Source organism: Papaver somniferum, unplaced genomic scaffold (genome assembly GCF_003573695.1).
Source record: "Papaver somniferum cultivar HN1 unplaced genomic scaffold, ASM357369v1 unplaced-scaffold_99, whole genome shotgun sequence".
Classification (NCBI taxonomy): domain Eukaryota; kingdom Viridiplantae; phylum Streptophyta; class Magnoliopsida; order Ranunculales; family Papaveraceae; genus Papaver; species Papaver somniferum.
Genome location: NW_020653081.1, coordinates 99,677 through 116,047, shown reverse-complemented (window position 1 = coordinate 116,047; position 16,371 = coordinate 99,677). Strand labels below are relative to the sequence as shown.

The 16,371-nt window shown below is 37.5% G+C and overlaps 2 protein-coding genes and 1 long non-coding RNA gene across 3 annotated transcripts; all 3 read left to right on the top strand.

Annotated features, from left to right (window-relative positions):
• Positions 1 to 1,086: 1,086 nt before the first annotated feature.
• Positions 1,087 to 1,988, top strand: LOC113346348. The gene is made up of 3 exons (XR_003358488.1): positions 1,087 to 1,154; positions 1,273 to 1,323; positions 1,575 to 1,988. It is a non-coding gene; the product is annotated as an uncharacterized LOC113346348 (long non-coding RNA).
• LOC113346205 lies at positions 1,989 to 3,383 on the top strand. Its single transcript, XM_026589776.1, has 3 exons — positions 1,989 to 2,289; positions 2,403 to 3,271; positions 3,369 to 3,383. Exons 1-3 carry the CDS (start codon positions 1,989 to 1,991, stop codon positions 3,381 to 3,383), a joined length of 1,185 nt encoding a protein of 394 aa, XP_026445561.1.
• LOC113346276 lies at positions 3,284 to 5,219 on the top strand. Its single transcript, XM_026589825.1, has 3 exons — positions 3,284 to 3,560; positions 3,650 to 3,771; positions 4,649 to 5,219. Exons 1-3 carry the CDS (start codon positions 3,383 to 3,385, stop codon positions 5,087 to 5,089), a joined length of 741 nt encoding a protein of 246 aa, XP_026445610.1. The 5' UTR covers positions 3,284 to 3,382; the 3' UTR covers positions 5,090 to 5,219.
• Positions 5,220 to 16,371: the final 11,152 nt, after the last annotated feature.

Genomic DNA, 16,371 nt, shown 5'->3' with positions numbered 1-16,371 from the left:
CGAATCTTTTGGATGTGGTCAGCAACAACTGCATCAAAAGTGGAATAGATAAGAGGAACATTCCACATTCCTTCTTCAGCAATGATTAGATCACTAACAGTAGAAACTCCATTAGTTCCCCCAGGTGGTATTAACGGAATATAGCCTGGCAGAGATGGGGTATCCACGGATCCGACCAGATTTTGATATTTTCTCCGCTACCGACTAACCATAAACATCCCATTCTCAAATATTGACGAGTCTCAAAAATAGCTGCCCAGGTACTTGAACACTTCTGCGGCTTACCGGCATTCCAAAAACTTGTATCCCTGAGATACTTTGCTGCAAAGATCTGTCCCGATAAAGTACCCGGATTTGAAAGAAACCTCCACTCCACTTTAACAACTAGGGCCAAGTTAAGTTGTTCTAAATCCCGTATCCCCAGGCCACCTTGATCTTTACCACAGGTAAACCAATTCCAATTAAGATGATGCATCTTCCTTGTGTCTTTTGAGTGCCCCCACCAAAAATTCCTAATGATCTGAGTTAGCTTGCGAATGACTGTTTTAGGAATTAAATTAGTGGCCATATAATAAACTGGAATAAGCGCCAACACGGACTGAATCAAAGTCGTCCTCCCTGCATGAGTAAGAAAGTGTTTCTTCCAACCACTCAATTTAGCTTCAAATTTCTTGATGAAGAAGTCATATGAAGAAATACTCCGACTATCTTTCAAAATTGTAAACCCCAGATAGTTATCATCCTCATGCATTCTTTGAACACCTAACTGGTTCATAATTTCCAACTGCTTGCCTTCAGGGACAGACTTGCTAAAGAATATACCGGACAATGTAGTCAATTTCGTCCGTACCGGCCGATATATCGGCGATATTACCGGTATCGGACGCTGAGCGATACGGAAATCCTAATATCGCGATACGATTTTTTACCGATAATATCGTCCGATACGGGAAAAATGGTACATCGATTTATCGGCGATATTCGGCGATATTTGGCTTTTACAGTAATTTATGAGGGCATTTTCGGAATTCTATGAGAAGGGAAGAAATTTAATCCCTAAATCCCATCGATACGCAAAGGGAAGAGATTTAATTCAGGTAAATTTGTTTGCAGGTTCTTCTTCTCCATCTTAATTGATTCTATCTTAACAAAAGGTTGGTTTTCATCATTAACAAATTAGTTTCTCCATCTTAATTGATAGTTCCATTCTTGTTAGATCTAATCAATTTATGTGTGTTCTTTCTGTATGAAACTATCAAACCAACTGTACAGATTCAGCGTATAGCTTCTCCAATGATTAACGTAAGAGCAGAATAAATCAAGGTACGGCTACTGCTGCAACTGTTTCATGAAATATTCTTAATATTTTGTCTAAATCTAGGCTACTGTTTCATTTCAACTCATACTTTGTAGTACAATCCATTGATTTAATTCGTAAATTCATTGTTGGATTTAATTCGTACAATCCATTTCATTTCAACCACTACTTTTGTTGTTATTTAACAGCAACAGAACACAATTGTGTTCCTTGATTTGCTCAAACCACTCTCCTATATATTTTATTTCTGTTGTAGGTTGTGATTATGGATTCTTCTAATGCATCAAATTCAAATGCCACAAACACTACCTGTGATTCATTGCCTTCTTCTTCGGCTACTCAAACTAAAGATCCAGCATGGGAATGGGGTGAACGCCAAGACCTAGCAAATCAAAATATTATTACTTGTTTGTTATGTAAGAAATTAATTCGTGGTGGTGGAATTACTAGGCTTAAGGAGCATCTTTTACATATTAAAGGGAATGTTTCTTCATGTCCAAATGTGTCCATTGACATTATGAACAAAGTTAGTCTGGTGTATTCTGTAAAGAGGACCAAAAAATCTCATAGGGATAACATTGATTTGGCGTATCGGCGTGCAAACAACTCAAATGAAGGCTCTGATGCTGATACCGATGTTGAAGAACAAGAAGTTGAAATTGATGGCAATATGGGCAGTGGTGGTGCTAGTGCTGGTGTGGGTGCTAGTCAACTAGTTTCTCAGAATCAGACAAAGAGAAAGAGGATAAGCCAAAGTAATAGTAGAGGTCCAATTGATTTATATATGAAGACAGACCACCAAAAAACTCAACAGGCCACTCTTGAAAGAGACTCAGCTGTGAAAGAGAAGTTAATGAAGACTGCATGGAAATGCATTTCAGCTTGGATGACTGAGAATTCAGTATCATTTAACACTGTTCGTTGCCCAAGTTTCAAAGAAATGATATATGCAATAGGCGACTATGGGAAAGGTAAGCAGTTGTGATATGCTCAGTTGATTTTAGCTATAATACGTGCTTTAATCTGTTCTTCTTATCGTATATTCATTTGGTTTACTTTTGCTTTTTATGTTGTTTTTTGTTAGCTATGCCCCCACCATCTTACCATCAGATTCGTACGAATCTTTTCAAGGACCGGTTAGTAGAAATGAAGAAATTTGTTGATACATTTAGGGAACATTGGAAGAGGTTTGGATGTTCTATCATGTCTGATGGCTGGACAGATGGGAAAAAGCGACATCTTATTAACTTTTTGGTGAATTGTCCGAAAGGGACAGTTTTTTTGAAGTCTGTGGATGCGTCAAACAGAACCAATGATGCTGATTTTATACGTGGGCTTGTAAAGGAGGAAATTAACGATGTTGGGGAAGAAAATATAGTTCAGTTCATTACCGATAATGGTTCAAATTTTAAAAAGGCAGGGAAAGATTTAATGCTTGAATACCCAAATATGTTTTGGACTCCTTGTGGTGCTCATTGTGTTCAGTTGATGCTAGAAGAACTTGGTGGCAAGCTTCCACGAATCAAGACAGCCGTCATTCTAGGTAAGAGACTCGTTACATATATTTATGCTCATTTTCAAGTATTAAGCTTAATGAGGGAGATGATCGGTGGTGAATTACATAGGTCTACAAAGACTAGATTTGCAACTCAGTACTACACACTAGAAAGTCTTGCAAAGTATAAAACCCATTTGCAAATAATGTTTGTGAATGATAAGTGGTTGAAAATGAGGTTTGCAAAAGAAACTATGGGAATTAATGTACTTAAAATTGTCACAAGCGGTACATTTTGGGAAGATGTTGATTATTCTTGTAGAGTGCTAAAGCCTTTGGTTAAGGTTGTAAGGTTAGTGGATATCGAGCGCAAACCTACAATGCCTTGTTTTTATGAAGCAATGAGGATAGCAAGGGAGAAACTCGAGGAGAATTTCAGTCAAGATGATAGTACTTGTGTAATTAAGGCTATCTTTGATAAAAGATGGAAGAATAACTTCAATCATGCTCTACATTGTGCTGCATATTATTTAAATCCTTCCATATTCTACAAAGTCCCTGCTCATCTAATGGATAATGATCTTAAGTACATAGAAATCAAAAGGGGACTTCATACAGCAATGCAAAGGCTTATTCCCAATGAAGAAGATCTTGAGAAAGCTACAACTGAATTGAGAGATTACAGTGATGCTAACGGGATCTTGGGAATTCCGGTTTGCAAAAAAAGAAGATATAAAGATCAACCTCGTAAGTTTGTTTGTTATGTAAGTTGAAGGTTTGATTACATCTGTGTTACCTATGCATTTGTATAATTATTTTGTCCGTGTTTATGACAGATGATTGGTGGATTACATATGGAGGAATCGATACCCCAAACCTACAAAAATTTGCAATAAGGGTATTGAGTCTTACTTGTTCTGCTTCCCCGTGTGAGCGAAACTGGAGCACATTTCAGAATGTAAGTATTCTAATCTTGTTGAGTCTTACTTGCACTGATTATTTTTCATGTATTACCATTTTCCTGTAAGGGTATTTAGACCATATGTATGCCTGTAATTCAGTTTCCTGAGGTGCCGCGACACACCAAGTTGTAGTGAATGTGTAATGTGTTACCATTGTATACCACTATATGAGCAAGAGTAGGGCATTTTTCAACTGGATCTTAAAGCCCAAAACAGAACTAGTTTTAGTGTTGCATTCTTCACCATAATTGCATCACTAGGTCTGGTTAATGCATACAAACGAATGTGATTCTTTTTTCCTCGAGTAGATGTCATAATTGAATTTTACAAAAATTTGAAGTATTTACAGTAAGAGAAGGATTGAAACCTGCACCAACATCTAATTTTAAACCCCATGGAGGAGATTTTTAAACCCCATATTCTTTCGATTCTTGTGTATCAATTGGTTTAATTGTCATGGACTCATGTAAAATGGGGATTAGTCAGTTGGTCATTTCTTTTTGAAGCACAGTTAGTCATGATTTGCTGCATGATATTTCTCTAGCCAATCATTTTTTCTCAACATCCATTGGTTCATTGTTCCATATGATGTCATGTGCTAATGATCCAAATCAGTCTATGACCCAAAATCAAAATGATCATGGTATTGTTCTCTGTGCTGCCATCGCTACCTTTGATGGACCGGTGGTGAGTCAATCTAAACCTGTCTTCTCCTTTTCCCTGCATTTAGGGTCGCTAAATACTAAGTTATGTTCCAACACACTTGATTTATATTTGGATTTTCTATTTGGTTCAATTTATAATGATGAACATCAAGATTCAATCTGTTTGATGTGTTTCATTTCATTTACTTATTATCCTTTCGTCTTTCAGTTGCATTCAAAGAAGCGAAATCGCATAAAGCAACAAAAATTGAATGATAGCGTCTTTATTCAATACAACAAGAAATTGGAACGTCGATACAAAGAAATCAGTCAATATAATGATGATCCGAAAGCTCATGATCCCATTTTTCTGGATGAGCGTGATGACAATGATGAATGGTTGGCTTTAGAGAATTTGGATGACTTGGTTGTACAAGGAGATAATGTTATTTTGGATGATTTGCAAGATATTGTTGGTGAAAAAGGTATGCCAGTTGTTGGTAAAAGTGCTTGTATCTCCCGACGCAAATCTACTTATCCAACTGACTCTGAATATAGTGGATATGATACTGATGACTTGATGTTGGACTCTAATTATGGACTACTTGGTGGAGATGATGGAGCTACGGAAGATTATGATATCTATGATGAATCGAATGATTTTGATTAAAATTGTAATGTCCATGTTTAATTATGTTTCCAGATTGTGAACTTTAAAGTTGTGAATTCTCCCATTTTTCCAATTTGAACTTCATACGACGACTCTTATGTTTTGAATGAACTTGTTTGTTTTTCTAAAATTGATGCATTTTAATGTTGTATAATTTTGTGTGAAACAATATAAATTATAGATATAAATTTAGAACCGATATCTCCCCGATATTTGAAACCGAGATCTCCCCGATACAATGTTGTACCAGTGTACCGGTCCTCAGCCGAGACAAACCGGTATCCGATATTGACTACATTGATACCGGATTTATCGTAGTTAACCATTTGACCAGAACACTTAGAGTTTTCTTGAAGGGTTGTTGTTACCGCGTTCACTGTGTTTGCATTTAAACATCCAAAAAGCATCACGTCGTCCGCAAACATGAGGTGTGAGACAGAAGGTGCCCATCTATTCACCTTGTACCCTGAATAAAGTCCCTCCAATTCCATTCTCCTTAATATTTTTGACAAACTTTGAGAGAAAAGAATGAACGAGTACGGCGACAAAGGGCAACCTTGCCGGATGCCTCTCTCACTGATAATTCTGCCTTCAGGTTGACCATTAATAATAATTGAAGATGTTTCCGTGGTAGTACAGTTCATAATCAGAGAATGAAGATTACCGTGAATACCAAAACTGTGAAGAACATTACGGAGGAAAACCCAATCCACTCTATCGTAAGCTTTACTCATGTCTAGTTTCGGAGCAAAAGAGTCTACAATAGAGTTAGAATTCTTCATAGAGTGAACAAGTTCCTTAACGGCAATCACATTATCAGGAATCTGCCTACCGGGAATGAAGGCAGATTGAGACTTGTCAACCAAAGAGTCGAGCAGAGGGATTAATCTACAAGTTATAATTTTAGTAATAAGCTTGTAAATAACATTGCAAAGAGCAATAGGCCTATAGTCTGATGGTCTCTCTGGGTTTTTTACTTTAGGAATTAAGGCAATGTATGAATGGTTCAAACCAGCAGGAAGGCTACCAAACCTGAAACAATCTTGCACAAGAGCGGTCACCTCATTGCCCACTATATGCCAGCACTTTTTGTAGAATAAAGCTGGGTACCCGTCAGGACCTGGAGCACGATGAGAACCCATGTTTTTAAGCACCTTAAAAATCTCCTCAGCTGAAGGGACTCTTGAAAGAGCATTTATGTTATCCCTTCTAAGCATCACCTCATTCAGAAAACCAAACAAGTTAGCATTCACAGTATCGTCCTTTGAAAAAATAGATTGAAAATGGGGAACAATCATTTCCTTAATAGTTTGTGAATCAGAAGTCCAACTCCCATCATTGTTTTTCAATGCCATTATTCTATTTTTACTCCTCCTGTGAATCACCGATAAATGAAATGCCCGAGTATTCTTATCATTATTAGGGACCCATTGAGATTTATACCTATGTTGCCAAAACATTCTCTCCCTCTCAATAAGGTTCTTAATCTTTTCTTGGGTAATTCTTTCTTCCTCCCTAACATCAAACAGGTGTGCTCTAGATTGGATATCAACTAGCTTTTCTTTTTCAGCCTCCAACTCTCTCTCAATATTACCGAATGTCTTTCTGCTCCATTTGTATAGGCATTCCCCCAGCGAGATGAGCTTGTTGATAGTAGATCCCCTAGAGTCCTCCCACCCTTTCTTTGCAACCTCAAGGAATTGAGGATGTTTGGTCCAGTATAGTTCAACTTTGAATTGCCTCTTTTTCTTTGGTTGTTTCCTTACTGTGTTAAGGAGAATAGGAGCATGGTCGCTATAGATTCTTGGCAGTTGAAGTACAGAAGCCTCCGGAAAGAGAAACCTCCAATCAGAATTACACAGAGCTCTATCAAGCCTCTCGAAGATAGGAGGCCTTTGAGTTGCATTATTAGACCAGGTAAAAGCTGGGCCAGCAAAGCCTAAATCCTCAATATCTCTATCTCGAAGCAAGTTGCGAAACTCTCTACAGCTAATGTCCATGTTCAGAGAGCCTCCATGCTTCTCATGAGCAGAAATTAATACATTCAGGTCTCCATTGAGGCAATACGGAGAACTGATATAAGCCAACGTATGCGATATCTTTCTCCAGAAATCGTTTCTGAACTGATAAGCTGGAGGGCCACATAGACACAACAGTTCCCAAGTAGGTTGATTAAATTGTTGAGTTATGCGACATCGAATAAGATTGGAGTTTGAATCCATGACAGTAAGATCAATATTATCCTTCCAAAGAAGTAACAAGCATCCACTCCACTTCTACCCGAAGCCGGAATGAAGTGATAAAATCTGAAATCTAACGTGCTGCAAACGTGTTGCAAACATCAATATTATCCTTTTGGATGTTAGTTATCACTCATATGTTTGGGATATGAGATATCATCGTATTTAATAGACTCTGACTTAGATTGTCATGGTGTATTTTTTTTAATGAATCGCAATGTCAGGTTCGGCAGCTCCCGTAATTTAGTTATCATCTGAACATGGTCCCATTTCTCTTTTCGTGATATCTTGTTAGGTTCAGCTGATGTGGAATTGACTTATGAGACGAACCTGACTCCGACGAATGGTAACTTAACTTTCAAGGTTCGGATTTATACGAACACTGAAATAATCGGCTGAATCTAGTTATCACCGAGGTTCGGCTGATACCAGAAATTATATTTATCAGCCGAACCCGTAGTTCTATTTCGCAGTTTTCTAGGAACGACTATTTAGAAGAAAAAAAAACACTAGTCGTTACGGTTCTATATATACCTGCATTGGATACCATTTGTCATTCATATCTCTTGAAAAATTGTTTTTCATGCTACAAACCTTACTCTAGATGAATATGTATCACTATGCACAAACTATGTAGCATATTATCTAAAAATGGGTGAAAAACGTCGAGAAAATCGTACAATGAGTCAGATTTATTGCGGTAAAATTCATGAAACCTTCTACTCCAACACCAGAAACCCTCACAACCGAGATCGTGTCGCGTTGTTTTTTCGATTGTTTGATAGAATAAATATTGGATGTATATTCTTGTAAATATTTTGTAAATATTCACTTCCTTGTTTTGAGAAGATTATTTCATGTGTTAGATATTTTCATATCTTATTGTTTGTAATCCCACTCCTTTATATAGGAGTTTCTTTGAGAATGAAATGTTGGAAAAAAATGGGTTTCACAAAGGATGAATGACACAGAGAAGAAAGTGTTGCACTCCAAAACTTTCAAGGCTTGTATAAATTTCTTTTAGACAAATATTTCTACCCTCCCAATAACAATTGGCGATTACAACAGGTATGCGAAATATTGCCTTCAGGATACAATGAAATCCCTGCAACGAAAACTGAATTCAAGGTTTGTACCCCTTGATTCAATCAAGAACACACAAAGAGATTTCTGATTTCTGATGATGCTTTTTTTTGAAACAGAGAAAACAGATTGATTTTTCTTATATGTTAAACGAAACTGGGAGAAGCTATTTATAAAGGGTTTTGCACCTGTTGGGAATAGGTTTTTTATTCGCCAACAGGTTTCTATTCACGAAACGTCAGGTTCCTTCATCAACAGACATCAATGGTGTCTTTTGGATTCGAAATTTTCGAACAGGCTTTTATCGGCCAAATAAAACCGTCAGTTCAAAAAGTTCTTCCGGGGGCGTTGCCCCCTTGAAACCCCCACCAGGGGCGGTCTCCCCTGGACCCCCACGACCTGACCTGTCAGGTCGACCACAGCCTGGGGGGCGATGCCCCCCAGGACCCCCCTTTGGTAAGCGGTGTTGAAAATATTCCAACATTCTCCCCCTATTTTCAAAAACCATAAAACAAAGTTAAAACTTTTAAATCAGAGTGACTGCATCACCGAAGTGACTGCCTACGTACCCGAGTGGGATCAAGCCAACGTAGTTCAAGCACAATTGAGACTAAGCATCATCGTTGAAATCAACACATAAATGATAGGTATTTTTTGGATTTGAACCTTCACTTAGTGTAAGAAACTCAAAGCCTTATCGAGGTTCTATGGTGAAACCAGTCTTGAACCAAGTACCCCTTATGATAAAACCGGAGTCTCCACACATATTGATTTCATAAAATCATGTGTTCTGTAGCCAAGCACGTTAATGGCCATGTGCTTATATCCTTGTTCATGAGTCTTCTTTAGAGAACGGTCTTCTTCTCTTAGGAAACGACCTTATTTCCATACTCATATAGGTAAGTCTCGAAGGTGTTTCTGCGATACACCTTTTACTAATCATAGACTCATTAAAGATTTACATCCATCCTATTTTCTTGCAGAAACCAGCACTAATAAGAAATGGGAAGTTTTTATATTAGTGCTCCATAATCCACATCCATAACTTGTTGGTACCACATTGAACCTTGTTTATCCTTTTCAAAACATAGGTTGGGTTTCTGCTATGGGAGATCAAACTTCCTTCACAGACCTTAGTCCCATTTCTTTCCTTTTTATTGAAACTACTGAACTTGGTAGACTTTTCGTAAATGGGTCTGCCAAATTTCTCTTTGATTCAATAAAGTTAACCGTAACTACTCCCCTCTTGAGTAGTTGCCTAACCATGTAGTGTCTAAGACTTGCATGTCTAGACTTTCCATTATAAGTCTTATTAGAGACATTATAGATTGTAGCTTGATTATCACAATTAATCAAGACCGCCGGAGTTGGCTTCTTCCAAAAAGGAATTTCCATAAGTAGGTTTCTAAGCCAATCTGCCTCCTTACATGCATCAGTTAAAGCTATCAATTCTGACAACATTGTTGAATCAGAGATACAAGTCTGCTTCTTGGAACTCCAAGACACAGCAGCACCCCCTAATGTAAAAATCCATCCAGAAGTTGACTTGGAATTTGATTCTACATTGTTCCAGTTAGCATCGCTGTACCCCTCTAGTGCAGCGGGATAGCCTTGGTAATGCAAACCAAAATTTATTGTTCCTTTCAAGTAAGCCATAACTCTTGAAACTGCTTTCCAGTGTTCATATCCTGGATTACTTCAGAAACGACATAATATTCCCACGGCTTGGGCTATGTCCGGTCTTGTGCAATGCATAGCGTACATAAGACTCCCAATAACACTAGAATACTCAAGTTGAGCATGAGTACGGCCGGTGTTCTTCATTAACTTGATAGTATGGTCTAAAGGAGTAGGTGCTGGATTGTCATCAAAGTGACCATATTTCTTGAGAAATTTCTCAATATAATGAGATTGAGTTAAAACCAACTCATCTCCCTTTCTTAGGATCTTAATTCCCAAGATTACATCAGCCTCTCCTAAATCCTTCATATCAAAGTTAGAACTAAGAAACTTCTTTGTTTCTTCCACAACAGATATGTCAGACCCAAAGATTAACATATCATCAACATACAAACAGAGAATCACACAACCAGAACTATCATGCTTACTATAGATACATTTGTCCGCATCATTCACCACAAAATCATATGACAAAACTACTTTATCAAACTTCTCATGCCATTGCATAGGGGCTTGCTTCAAACCATAGAGAGATTTCACTAACTTGCAAACTTTCTTCTCTTGGCCTGGTGATATGAAACCTTCAGGTTGTTCCATATATATCTCTTCTTCTAAATCCCCATTTAGAAAAGCAGTTTTGACATCCATTTGATGCACAACCAACTTATGAATAGAAGCAAGTGCAATCAAGCAACGAATGGATGAGATGCGGGCAACAGGAGCATATGTATCAAAGTAATCAATACCATGTCTTTGTTTATAACCCTTGGCAACTAGCCTTGCCTTAAACTTATCAACTTCACCATCAGCTCTCAACTTTCTCTTGAATATCCATTTACTTCCTATTGCTTTAGCACCAGGAGGTAAATTTACTAATACCCAAGTCCCGTTAGTCAAAAGCGAATGCTTTTCATCATTGATGGCTTCTTTCCAGAAATTTGCATCTCTAGAACTCATGGCTTCAGCATAAGTTTTAGGGTCATCATCAGTATGCATAACATACTGGTTAACACTAAGAATTCTACTCTTATTTGCCTCTACAAGGTAATAAATAAAGTTTGGATCAATCTTTTTCTCAATCCTTCCTCTCTTACTCCTTCTAGGTTCGATATCTTCAGTAGGCACTGAAATATCATTGTCATAAGTAGGAGAGGGATTTTCATCATTGTTATCAATCTCCATAGGTTCTAGATCAGGTAACAATGGATTCTCCATGGGTTGCATTTGAGAACTGTTCCTATTTAAGTTCTCAAAGAATTCCACATCTACAGATTCTATAATCTCAAAAGTGTCAAGGTTTATAAATCTGTAGGTGATACTATTAAGAGAGTATCCCACAAAAGCACATTTATAAGCCCTGTTTCCCAACTTTGGTCTTTTGGGATCAGGCTTTCGAACATATGCTAAACAACCCCAGACTTTAAGTCTTCTCAAGTTTGGTTTCCTCTTAAACCACAACTCATAAGGAGAAACACTCTTCTTTTTCAAAGGAATTCTATTCAAAATATAACATGCAGACAACATAGCTTCACCCCACAAAGAATTAGGCAAACCAGAACTTATAAGCATGCAATTAACCATATCAATCAAAGTTCTATTTTTCCTTTCAGCCATACTATTTTGTTGAGGTGTGTAAGGTGCAGTACGTTGATGAACTAAACCATGCTCTTGACAAAAGGAATTAAATTCAGTAGGAAAGTATTCACCACCACGATCAGAACGTAAAATCTTAATTTTGTGCTCTAATTGTGTCTCTACTTCTGCTTTATAAATCCTAAATTTATCAAAGACTTCATCCTTAGATTTCATTAAATATGTATAAGCATATCTAGTACTATCTTCTATAAAAGTGACATAATACTTATTTTCACCACGAGTGGCAGAACCATGCAAATCACCCACATCACTATGTACTAATTCAAGTAAGGAAGAATTTCGTACTACAGACTTATGGGAAAAAATTGGGTTTCACAAAGGATGAATGAATCAGAGAAGAAAGTGTTGCACTCCAAAACTTTCAAGGCTTGTATAAATTTCTTTTAGACAAATATTTCTACCCTCCCAATAACAATTGGCGATTACAACAGGTATGCGAAATATTGCCTTCAGGATACAATGAAAGCCCTGCAACAAAAACTGAATTCAAGGTTTGTACCCCTTGATTCAATCAAGAACACACAAAGAGATTTCTGATTTCTGATGATGCTTTTTGAAACAGAGAAAACAGATTGATTTTTCTTATATGTTAAACGAAACTGGGAGAAGCTATTTATAAAGGGTTTTGCACCTGTTGGGAATAGGTTTTTATTCGCCAACAGGTTTCTATTCACGAAACGTCAGGTTCCTTCATCAACAGACATCAATGGTGTCTTTTGGATTCGAAATTTTCGAACAGGCTTTTATCGGCCAAATAAAACCTTCAGTTCAAAAAATTCTTCCGGGGGCGTTGCCCCCTTGAAACCCCCTTTGGTTAGCGGCGTTGAAAATATTCCAACATTCTCCCCCTATTTTCAAAAACCATAAAACAAAGTTAAAACTTTTAAATCAGAGTGACTGCATCACCGAAGTGACTGCCTACGTACCCGAGTGGGATCAAGCCAACGTAGTTCAAGCACAATTGAGACTAAGCATCATCGTTGAAATCAACACATAAATGATAGGTATTTTTTGGATTTGAACCTTCACTTAGTGTAAGAAACTCAAAGCCTTATCGAGGTTCTATGGTGAAACCAGTCTTGAACCAAGTACCCCTTATGATAAAACCGGAGTCTCCACACATATTGATTTCATAAAATCATGTGTTCTGTAGCCAAGCACGTTAATGGCCATGTGCTTATATCCTTGTTCATGAGTCTTCTTTAGAGAACGGTCTTCTTCTCTTAGGAAACGGCCTTATTTCCATACTCATATAGGTAAGTCTCGAAAGTGTTTCTGCGATACACCTTTTACTAATCATAGACTCATTAAGGATTTACATCCATCCTATTTTCTTGCAGAAACCAGCACTAATAAGAAATGGGAAGTTTTTATATTAGTGCTCCATAATCTACATCCATAACTTGTTGGTACCACATTGAACCTTGTTTATCCTTTTCAAAACATAGGTTGGGTTTCTGCTATGGGAGATCAAACTTCCTTCACAGACCTTAGTCCCATTTCTTTCCTTTTTATTGAAACCACTGAACTTGGTAAACTTTTCGTAAATGGGTCTGCCAAATTCCTCTTTGATTCAATAAAGTTAACCGTAACTACTCCCCTCTTCAGTAGTTGCCTAACCAAGTAGTGTCTAAGACTTGCATGTCTAGACTTTCCATTATAAGTCTTATTAGAGACATTATAGATTGTAGCTTGATTATCACAATTAATCAAGACCGCCGGAGTTGGCTTCTTCCAAAAAGGAATTTCCATAAGTAGGTTTCTAAGTCAATCTGCCTCCTTACATGCATCAGTTAAAGCTATCAATTCTGACAACATTGTTGAATCAGAAATACAAGTCTGCTTCTTGGAACTCCAAGACACAGCAGCACCCCCTAATGTAAAAATCCATCCAGAAGTTGACTTGGAATTTGATTCTACATTGTTCCAGTTAGCATCGCTGTACCCCTCTAGTGCAGCGGGATAGCCTTGGTAATGCAAACCAAAATTTATTGTTCCTTTCAAGTAAGCCATAACTCTTGAAACTGCTTTCCAGTGTTCATATCCTGGATTACTTGAGAAACGACATAATATTCCCACGGCTTGGGCTATGTCCGGTCTTGTGCAATGCATAGCGTACATAAGACTCCCAATAACACTAGAATACTCAAGTTGAGCATGAGTACGGCCGGTGTTCTTCATTAACTTGATAGTATGGTCTAAAGGAGTAGGTGCTGGATTGTCATCAAAGTGACCATATTTCTTGAGAAATTTCTCAATATAATGAGATTGAGTTAAAACCAACTCATCTCCCTTTCTTAGGATCTTAATTCCCAAGATTACATCAGCCTCTCCTAAATCCTTCATATCAAAGTTAGAACTAAGAAACTTCTTTGTTTCTTCCACAACAGATATGTCAGACCCAAAGATTAACATATCATCAACATACAAACAGAGAATCACACAACCAGAACTATCGTGCTTACTATAGATACATTTGTCCGCATCATTCACCACAAAACCATATGACAAAACTACTTTATCAAACTTCTCATGCCATTGCATAGGGGCTTGCTTCAAACCATAGAGAGATTTCACTAACTTGCAAACTTTCTTCTCTTGGCCTGGTGATATGAAACCTTCAGGTTGTTCCATATATATCTCTTCTTCTAAATCCCCATTTAGAAAAGCAGTTTTGACATCCATTTGATGCACAACCAACTTATGAATAGAAGCAAGTGCAATCAAGCAACGAATGGATGAGATGCGGGCAACAGGAGCATATGTATCAAAGTAATCAATACCATGTCTTTGTTTATAACCCTTGGCAACTAGCCTTGCCTTAAACTTATCAACTTCACCATCAGCTCTCAACTTTCTCTTGAATATCCATTTACTTCCTATTGCTTTAGCACCAGGAGGTAAATTTACTAATACCCAAGTCCCGTTAGTCAAAAGCGAATGCTTTTCATCATTGATGGCTTCTTTCCAGAAATTTGCATCTCTAGAACTCATGGCTTCAGCATAGGTTTTAGGGTCATCATCAGTATGCATAACATACTGGTTAACACTAAGAATTTTATTCTTATTTGCCTCTACAAGGTAATAAATAAAGTTTGGATCAGGCTTTTTCTCAATCCTTCCTCTCTTACTCCTTCTAGGTTCGATATCTTCAGTAGGCACTGAAATATCATTGTCATGAGTAGGAGAGGGATTTTCATCATTGTTATCAATCTCCATAGGTTCTAGATCAGGTAACAATGGATTCTCCATGGGTTGCATTTGAGAACTGTTCCTATTTAAGTTCTCAAAGAATTCCACATCTACAGATTCTATAATCTCAAAAGTGTCAAGGTTTATAAATCTGTAGGTGATACTATTAAGAGAGTATCCCACAAAAGCACATTTATAAGCCCTGTTTCCCAACTTTGGTCTTTTGGGATCAGGCTTTCGAACATATGCTAAACAACCCCAGACTTTAAGTCTTCTCAAGTTTGGTTTCCTCTTAAACCACAACTAATAAGGAGAAACACTCTTCTTTTTCAAAGGAATTCTATTCAAAATATAACATGCAGACAACATAGCTTCACCCCACAAAGAATTAGGCAAACCAGAACTTATAAGCATGCAATTAACCATATCAATCAAAGTTCTATTTTTCCTTTCAGCCATACCATTTTGTTGAGGTGTGTAAGGTGCAGTACGTTGATGAACTAAACCATGCTCTTGACAAAAGGAATTAAATTCAGTAGGAAAGTATTCACCACCACGATCAGAACGTAAAATCTTAATTTTGTGCTCTAATTGTGTCTCTACTTCTGCTTTATAAATCCTAAATTTATCAAAGACTTCATCCTTAGATTTCATTAAATATGTATAAGCATATCTAGTACTATCTTCTATAAAAGTGACATAATACTTATTTCCACCACGAGTGGCAGAACCATGCAAATCACCCACATCACTATGTACTAATTCAAGTAAGGAAGAATTTCATACTACAGACTTATGGGAAATTCTAGTTATCTTTGCTTGCACACATATTTCACATTTAGAAGCATGATCAAAATTGCAATCAGAAATCAAGCCTAATCGATTCATGTTTCTAAGAGAACCATAATTCACATGCCCTAATCTACCATGCCATAAATTAACAGAGTCAACAATATAAGCAGAACCATTATTTATTAAATTAAGCTTAATCATCCCATTACAAGCATATCCTTGTCCAACAAACACACCATTTTTGGACAACACAAACTTATTAGACTCATAGGTCGTCTTGAATCCAGCCTTCATAACAAGGTCGCCGGAAACAAGGTTCTTCACGATGTCAGGGACATGTAAAACATTAGTAAGAGTCACAGTCTTTCCCGAAGTAAACGAGAGTTCAACAGTGCCTTTCCCAATAACTTTGCTGCGTTGACCGTTTGCGGAGACAACATCGTTTCCTTCTCCATTAACCGGTTCGTATGTCTTGTAAAGATTTCTATCCTTACAGATATGGATGGTTGCACCATTGTCGTACCACCATCCACCCCCAGTTTCAGCAACAGCATTGGCGGCTTGCACCACGATCACAAGTTTGTCATCGACCATATTTGCCTCCTTTTTCTGGTTCTGCTGTTGTTTCTTTTTGAGACG